This window comes from Histomonas meleagridis (assembly GCF_020186115.1).
Source record: "Histomonas meleagridis strain 2922-C6/04-10x chromosome Unknown contig_4, whole genome shotgun sequence".
Lineage (NCBI taxonomy): Eukaryota > Parabasalia > Tritrichomonadida > Dientamoebidae > Histomonas > Histomonas meleagridis.
The window spans coordinates 569468-578242 of NW_027150883.1; the positions used below are offsets into that span (position 1 = coordinate 569468).

At 32.0% G+C, this 8775-nt stretch overlaps 3 protein-coding genes across 3 annotated transcripts; all 3 read left to right on the forward strand.

Moving 5' to 3' along the window:
- Positions 1-2761: 2761 nt before the first annotated feature.
- GO595_005938 (RasGEF domain containing protein) lies at positions 2762-5176 on the forward strand (the record flags this gene model as incomplete). Its single annotated transcript, XM_067919235.1, has 1 exon — positions 2762-5176. The coding sequence occupies one exon, from the start codon at positions 2762-2764 to the stop codon at positions 5174-5176; it is 2415 nt and encodes an 804-aa protein (XP_067773974.1).
- A 107-nt stretch (positions 5177-5283) lies between these two features.
- On the forward strand, positions 5284-6546 carry GO595_005939 (M18 family aminopeptidase; the record flags this gene model as incomplete). Its single annotated transcript, XM_067919236.1, has 1 exon — positions 5284-6546. The coding sequence occupies one exon, from the start codon at positions 5284-5286 to the stop codon at positions 6544-6546; it is 1263 nt and encodes a 420-aa protein (XP_067773975.1).
- Positions 6547-6727: 181 nt separating this feature from the next.
- Positions 6728-7102, forward strand: GO595_005940 (ribosomal protein L34e; the record flags this gene model as incomplete). Its single annotated transcript, XM_067919237.1, has 1 exon — positions 6728-7102. The coding sequence occupies one exon, from the start codon at positions 6728-6730 to the stop codon at positions 7100-7102; it is 375 nt and encodes a 124-aa protein (XP_067773976.1).
- Positions 7103-8775: the final 1673 nt, after the last annotated feature.

Genomic DNA, 8775 nt, shown 5'->3' on the forward strand with positions numbered 1-8775 from the left:
AATTGGTTTCATAAAAAAAGTGATTGATAAAAATTTGGAGAATTCCTCAACAAACATTTCATCGTTGTGCTTAAAGTGAAATCCAGATTTGACCATAAAACATATCATATTAATGATAGATAATAAATTGATCTTCTCACAAAACGTTTGGTTAAGATTGTTCCCTAAGAATTTATTAAGTAATTTTAAGATGTCAATTGAAACTTGTACCCAATTAAATGATGAGATTTGTTTTTCATCTTCAAATGAACTCGAAAATAAGTTTAAAGCATAACTTGTTATAGAATATAATGCGAACAGTGGTGGTTCTTTTCGATTATTATCTGAGTTTCGTGATGCTGTTAATTTGGACCAAATATATAATGGAAGTTTGGGACAAAAATTTTGGATAAAATTGTGTCGGAATGTGTCGTCTTTAACTAATACTCGTAAAAATGAAAAAAATTGTTGGATGAGAATTGTATCAGATGAATATAACCGTGTAAGTAAATCATTAATATCAAGTGTATTAAATATAGAAATTGATATACATCGAATAAATGGATCACCGGTATATGCAATTTGTTTAAGCCATAAAATTATGTATTGAAATGTCTTAGGACTAATGCTAATATAATAAGGAAGCCTACGAAGTACAACGGAAATAACTGATATGTATTTTTTGACGACTGCTGAATCTAATTGATCACATGGATCTGCACTTGAACATTTATGCTCGCAACAAAATCCAGATTCTTTCCAGGCAATACGATCACCACAATCACAATTGCCTCGTGATGAAATTTGCAAACGAACATCATGCCCTTCATGATTTCCTTTTAAATAACATGATAAACATATAATGGAATTTTTGCATAAACCACATGTTTTGCATTGAACACATAATACTGGAGTTGACCATTCTCGTTGACATACTAGTTTTTGAAATGATTTTTTTATGTTGGATAAATAATTTGAAAATTCTTCTGATTCATGTTCTGGGCCTTTAAGGTACTGTTCACAAAAATTGATTCCGTCAATAATATCAATTTCAAGTCTGTCATTTAAGGCTTCAATTGGGTCATTTTGCATTCTGAGTAAAAAAACGTTCATAACCGATAAATCAATTCAAAAATCATTTTTGAAAAAGCTGACATATTGAAAATCCATATAAACATTTCAAAATATTAATTCTAAATATCTTGATAATTTCTTAATAAATATTAAAACAATTTTTATTATATTTTAAATCTAAATTATTATTTGGAGTTTCGAATTATAAGCATTTTTTTTTTATATTTTCACTCGAAAAAATAATTTTACTTCCATTGGATAAAAGGGATATTTTTTACCCCATCCTATTGAAAAAATGAAATTGAATGACCTTCTGGAAACTTTTTAACTGTTTGATGAGAAAAAAAATTTTGCGGAAAGTCTATTTGACAAAAATGTTGTATTTTATTTGAAAGAACAACTATTTTAATATTCGACTAGATGCTTTGATAAGTGCTGTTTGAAATAACATAATAAGTTTCCAGAAATGATTTTAAAATTTCAATTCATTTAAATAAAATTTAAACAAAACAAATCAACATTTTTAGCATTAATGTCAAGTCTTTTCAACAATTTTTATTATTTCTGAATTTTCATTTTCAGATGCTTTCATCAATGATGTTTCAAAAAATTTAAACTGTTTCCAAATATTATTTTTACACAAGAAATGATCAAAACAAAAACAAAATAAAACATATAAATATCTTTAACGGTAATAACTTTTTGTTGAAGAAGTATTTCAATTATTTCCAGATAATTTTCTTCAATTGTAATACTGTTTTAATTGATATATATATAATTTTTAAATTTTATTAAGGAATATTAAACTCGATAAATAAACATACATCTATAGCATTAATATTAATCCCTCTTTGATTAAGAAAATATTCAATAAGTTCTTTATTTTCTGAATATATATTCTGCTAGCAGATACTAAAATGTTTTTAATACGCTTAGCATTTTGAAGAAAATACTTTAAAAGATAAATCGTTTTTAAATAATTCAGGCATATGCCTACAAATACAATTTTTGTAATATTTGTTCAAAATCAAACTGAAATTGTGACCAATGACAAAATATTTGCATATTGATAATTTTACAGCAATTCAAAATTTGCAGAATTTGCCATTTAATTAAAATTTTCCATGGAAAATTTTAGGATTTCATTTTTATAAATGGGAGGACTCCCATCTAAGCCAGAGAAAATCATGTATTCAGCAGAAGCAGAAGATATTGCCAAAAAATATTATGTCCTATCTGCTGGTGAGTTGATGCAATATTGGAGTAATCGCAATTTTTGTTTATCAAGTTATCATAAATCTATGGCAAATGCTTTCTTCACAAGAGCAAATGAATTAAGAGATCTAGGTTTATAAGCATATATATGTACAGAAAAACGCTAGTCGGGTAATTATATTGTTTTATGCATGTCTTTTAAATAAAAAGTTTCATACAATTTTTTATCATGAAAGTATGTTAATTGTATTATTGGGATAATTAATATCATGATGATAACTTATTATTGATAATATTTAATCTGATTAGTGAAATCGACACTTAAATATTCAAAAAAATAATAGATTCAAAAAACAGAGAGAAATTTTTATTAAAATAGCCCAGAAGCAGCAAAACGAAAGAAAAATCACAGGAGGAAAAAACGATCAAATTTGTTGAATTTTGAATTGCATTGAATTTGAGAAAAATAAACATCTAAAAAAAAACAAACAAAATGCAATCGAGGGATTTGGTACTCAAGTCGCCCGATGAAATAATTACAATGATTGAAGAAATTAAGAAAGAAATTCAAGTTTTAAAGCCACAGTCCGATGAATGTGATCAAAAGCTTAATGATGCAAGATTAGATTTACGAAAACTGATACCAGATATTACCGAAATTCAAAACATAGCTAACCGCAGGAGCGAGTTTATTGAGAAAAAACGAAAGCTCGAAAGAAGAATTCTTGCCATATATGGTCGTTATCCTACAATCTTGAATGATGATCCACATCAAGTTTTATCTACTGATGCCTCCGTTTTAGAGCGACAACTTGAGTCTACTAAACAACGAGAAGAAAAAGCCAAAGAAAAAATCACAAATTTACAAAGAAAAATTGAGAAACTTGAGCAACAAAATGTAGATCTTATACGACGCAATCGCCAACAATTAGATGTACTTCATCAAAGAGATCTTGATAAGGCCCAACTTACAAATTCACTTCAACAAGAATTAGAAAATGCTAAATCATTATACATTTCAGATATCCGTAACATCGATCGCAAACTTGGGTTTGTCACTCCTTTGATAGAAAAGATGCGAATTGATGTTTCAAATCAAAAGAAAGATTATCAACTCTTAATGCGTCGAAAGACTTCATTATTATCCACGGCCTCATCCAAGTGTTCCCGTATCAGTAAAAACATCACCGGGAAGCATAAAACCATTATCAATAATACCAAAATCTATTTTGACTGGTGGTCACATCGACGTCTAAACAAGCACTTCACTGACCGCAAAGAATTTCTTTCCAACGTTTTAGTTAAGACCAAAGAACGATATGATTCCATACATAAATCAATATCATCCAACAAACGTTCCAACACCACACGAATAGAAGAACTAAAGTCCTTGCAAATCATGAACAACCAACTTGAGCAAAAGCTTGTTCAAGTTAAACAATCTAAAAAGAAATTGAAAGCTGAAATCAATTCATTACGTAATAGCATTAAACCACTCCCGACAGACATTGATCAGAAACTTAAATCACTACGAGAAAACCTGGCCAACGCCCAGAACAGAGCCAAGTCACTTGGCATTGAAATGAGACTTTACACAACCGCCGAGTTCGTTAACGAGTTTGAGAGCGTTCGCGCTGATTATCGCAACCAAATTCGGCGCATGGTCGAATTACAAAACTCGGTTAAGCATTATAGCCAACTACTACGTGAGAAGAACGAGGTAAAGAAGCAATATCCTCCATTAACAGATATCAATGATCCACGAATCTTAATATCAGAAGAAGGGCAACAAACACTAGTTCAAGCAGGTCCATTAGATTTGTTGATCAAGTTATTGTTTAATCCATCTAATGATGACATCTTATATCCGCCCGGACTTTTAGTCTTAATTCACACAGAAAAATCGGATTTAAACAATTTCGTTAACTTAATCATTAGCTCATACGAACAATCCAACCAAGAAACACGAGATAAGTTCCTAAAGCGTTTAGTCGATTGTTGGATCAAATGGTTTCCGAACGATTTTTCGGACAGTTCAATTCGAAGTGTCATTGTTCCTCTTGTTAACATCTTAGGCACCAGTGGAATTATTGAAACCGAGACAACGAATTCGCAAATCGAAATTCGAACATGTTTCGATGACTCTGTTCCATATGATCGCCAAGCCAACGAAATACCATTTAGCGCCGAGCCATCCATCATTGTTGAGCATTTCACGTACATCGAGTTACAATTCCTCCGCAGCATCACTGCGTCCGAATTCATCGGCTGCGGGTGGTCGAGCTTCGATAAATGGAAATTGGCACCAAACATCACCAAAATGATGGAACACTTCAACCAAATATCGCAATGGATTGTCGCGTCCATCGTTTTAGCGAAGGATTTGGCATCGCGAACGAAGATATTGGAAGTTTGGCTGAAGATACTCGACGCTTCGTGGGACTTCTTGAACTTTCAGTTGGTTTTCATCATTTACGGCGCTTTGTGTAGTCCTTCTGTTAACCATCTGACAAAACTTTGGGATTCCATTTCGCCCGAAAGTAAGAAAATCTTCGATCGATTTAATGTACTAACAAGTCCATCAGCGCGATTCGAAAATTACAGAAACGAATTGAAGAAATACCCGTACGAAGTTGTGGTGCCATATATTGGGCCAATGTTAACATCGATGGTTTACATATCGGATGGTAACCCTTCGAAAAAATCATTGCCTGACGTACAGGAAGTGGTACTGAACTTCCAAAAGCATCGAATGTATGCGTCTGTGATTCAAGAGATTATGGTCAATTGGGGAAAGGAAATTAGATTCACGTTAAATGAGGAATTGTTGAATAGAATAAAGAATATTCCTCCTGTTGACCAATCGGAAAGTGAATTGTTCCAAATATCCCAAACAATTAAAGATTAAAAATATTTTTTTACTTCATTTGTGATGCAAATTTTGGAAAAGTGATGTGACCAACTTGCGTCAGTTCACATGGCATATACGAAAAGTGGCACTGGCAAACAAATCAAATGGAAAAATCGTGCGCTGAAGAACTTATCAGCTTTATTGACGCAAGCCCAACTTGCTTCCATGCGGTCGATAACATGAAGGAAATGCTGAGAAAAGCTGGATTTGTCGAAGTAAAAGAAAACGAACATTGGAAAATTGAAAAAGGTGGAAATTATTTCGTAACTAGAAATGACTCCGCACTTATAGCTTTCACTATTCCTTTGGAATATAAGAAAGGTGTACGAATAGTAGCAAGTCATAGTGATTCACCTGCTCTAAAAATCAAGGAAAACCCAGAAATGGTATCCGACGGATACATTAAACTTAATGTTGAAGGTTATGGAGGACTTATTTGTTCACAATGGTTCGATCGTCCATTATCTGTTGCAGGAAGAGTAATCATCAAAGACAAAGAGACAGGTAAAATTGTTACAAAACTCGTTAACTTCGACAAGGATATGCTTGTGATACCAAGTCTTGCTATTCACATGAATCGCCAAGTTAATAGCGGATATAATTATAACATACAAAAAGATATGCTCCCTCTTTATGGCGATATTACTTCTCGTGGAACATTCATGAAAGCAATCAACGACGTTGCTGGCGCACGCGTTCTTGGTCATGATTTATTTGTTTACAACAGACAAAAAGGTATAATTTGGGGAGCTTCCAACGAATTTGTTTCATGTTGTCGTGTTGATAATCTTCAATGTGCATTTTCCACATTGAAAGGATTCATCTCAGGTGAAAGAAAAGAACATATGTCATTTTATTGTGTCTTTGATAATGAAGAAGTTGGTAGTGAAACCAAACAAGGAGCAGCATCCACATTTCTCCATGACACTCTTACGAGAGTTCATGAATCTCTTGGCCTCACAAAGGAAGACTACTTCATTTCACTTGCAGACGGTTTTATGGTTTCTGCCGATAACGGTCACGCGGTGCACCCCAACTACCCCGAAAAGTGTGACCCTGTTAACCGCCCAGTGATTAACGGTGGAATTGTGATCAAGTATAATGCCAATCAAAAGTATTGCACTGATGGAGTTTCAGCAGCAATCTTTAAGGACTTATGTGAAACTGCTGGTGTTCCAACACAAACTTTTGTTAATAGATCTGATATTCCTGGTGGATCAACATTAGGAAATATTTCTAATACAAAAGTCTCATTAAATACTGTTGACATCGGTTTGCCACAACTTGCAATGCATTCAACATATGAAACTACTGGTGTGAAAGATACATATTATTTGATCAAAGCTATGACTGAATTCTTCAAATAAAGGACAATTTTCCTTTGAAATTTATGATCGTTTTATCATAGAAATCAACTTTTTGATGAGCAATATCATTTGTGAGAAACTAATTATGACAAAAATAATTTTGACTGTGTCTGTCTGATTACATTAACGGATTCAACAAAAGGAAATTAACGGTTTTGTACGGCCTCTGATATATCCTGAAATGGGTGACAACAGATACACACTTCGCAGAAGCAATCCATACCATACACTTCGTAACCGCGTCGTTCCTGTGAGAACACCAGGAAATAGACTTGTTGCTCACTATATTAAAAAGAGAGTGAAGGGTATGATTTGCGGAGAAACAGGAAAACCACTCCCAGGTATCAAGCACTTACCAACAAAGAAACTCGCTAGACTTCCAAAACATAAACGTACAGTTTCCCGTCCATATGGTGGCGTTTATTGCGCATCAGTTGTCAAAGAAAGAATTATCAACGCGTTCATGGAAGAGGAAGCAAGAGCTGCCGCAGAAAGAAAAGCTGCAGCCGAAAAGAAGGCTGCTGCTGAAAACAAAGGCAAAAAAGGTGGTAAATAAAGAATACTAGCATAAGGACGCTAAAAATAATTTAAGTTTTCTTCCCTAAGCATTTGTGTATGGATTTTTTGCTTTGGTGAAAGTTTGATTTGACATCCAAAATCATGATTTGTTAAGATTTAGATTAATGTTTTGTTAAATACAAGGCTATCACACTTAATGTCCATTAAAAAAATAATAATGAATTAATATGGAGATAGTTCAACCAAATAAAAACAAATTGTTGTGAAGTACAGATCAAATAACATTGAAAAAGTTGATACCATACGTTAAACAAATGGAAAATGTAAAGAATTCTTCAAGCCTTGAAACACTCTTTCAAGAAGCCCAAATCACATTAACTAAAAAATCAAATGAAATTAAGAAGCTAAAAGAAATAATAAAAAACAAAGAAAAAGAATACTTAAATCTTAAAAATTTATATCAACAAAAGATACAATCCAGCGAAAACAAAAATTCAACTCAAGCAAACACTGAAAGCGAATATAAAGAAGTTATAACAAAACTTCTTAAGGAACAAGAAGAAGAAATTCAACAACAACAGATTTTGTTTCAAAATGAAATATCAACATTTAAAAAACAATTTCATCAAACAATTACTAACGCAAAGAAATGGGCAGAAGAAAACGCAAATTCGACTCAGTTTATGAAACAGCAGCAATTAAAATCTATCCAAAAAGAAATAACTAAAGCAAAAAATGAATATATTTCTTCTATAATTTCTGATGATTTGTCTCAGAGATCTTCACAATCCAAAAATAAAATTTACAATAAAACTCTATTTCTTGAAAATCAGCTCAGAGAAATTAAAAGCAATTCGCGCGAGGAGCAAAGATGTATTCAAATGAAAATTGATGAATGTTTAACAGCATTTGAAATCAAAAAGAGACAATATAAAAACGAAGAAGATGTTCTTCAAAATGAATATGTTAAACTAAAGAACAAATATAAAGAGCGTCTAATTTCGCTTAAAGAAGAATTTGCAGCTGAAAAAATTAGATACGAGCAAACTTTATTTAATACAAATCAGAAGGTTAATGACATCCAAAAAACAATACATAAAATCAAGGAAAATAACAAAAAGATTCTTGAAACAACAATGCATAATGCACAAACCATGAAAACATTCACAAATACAATGTATAATGATATGAATACTATAAAAGAATTAATAAATAAGAAAAACAAATTACAAAACGCTTGTTGGGAAGTAGAAGAAGAAATTAAATTTATAAACAATGAGATAAGTTCTTTACAGGAAGAAAACAAAGTGTTCCTTGAAGAACTTAAGAAACTGGATAAGTCTGTATACTGTAGATTCATACAATGAAAAGAAGCGATTTGTGCAGAAAAGCAAAATTCCTTATTTGAATGCAATTTGATCGAACTATCTAACAAAATATTTTCTTTAAAAATGTATGACATAATAAATTTGATAATTTTTATATGACAACGAATTTTTCTTTACCTTTACAGATTTTGGCCAAATGCTGATATTATTATTTTCAAACCTTATTTTATGCTCAACAGATCAACAATTTGACATAAGGTCAATGAATATTTGGGATTTTCTTGTTACATATACAAATGGCCAATTTGGAGATGAAAATTATCAAGTTAATGCTCACGCTAATTGTCTTATAATGGCAGCAAATCAAAGTGTAAGGTGTACA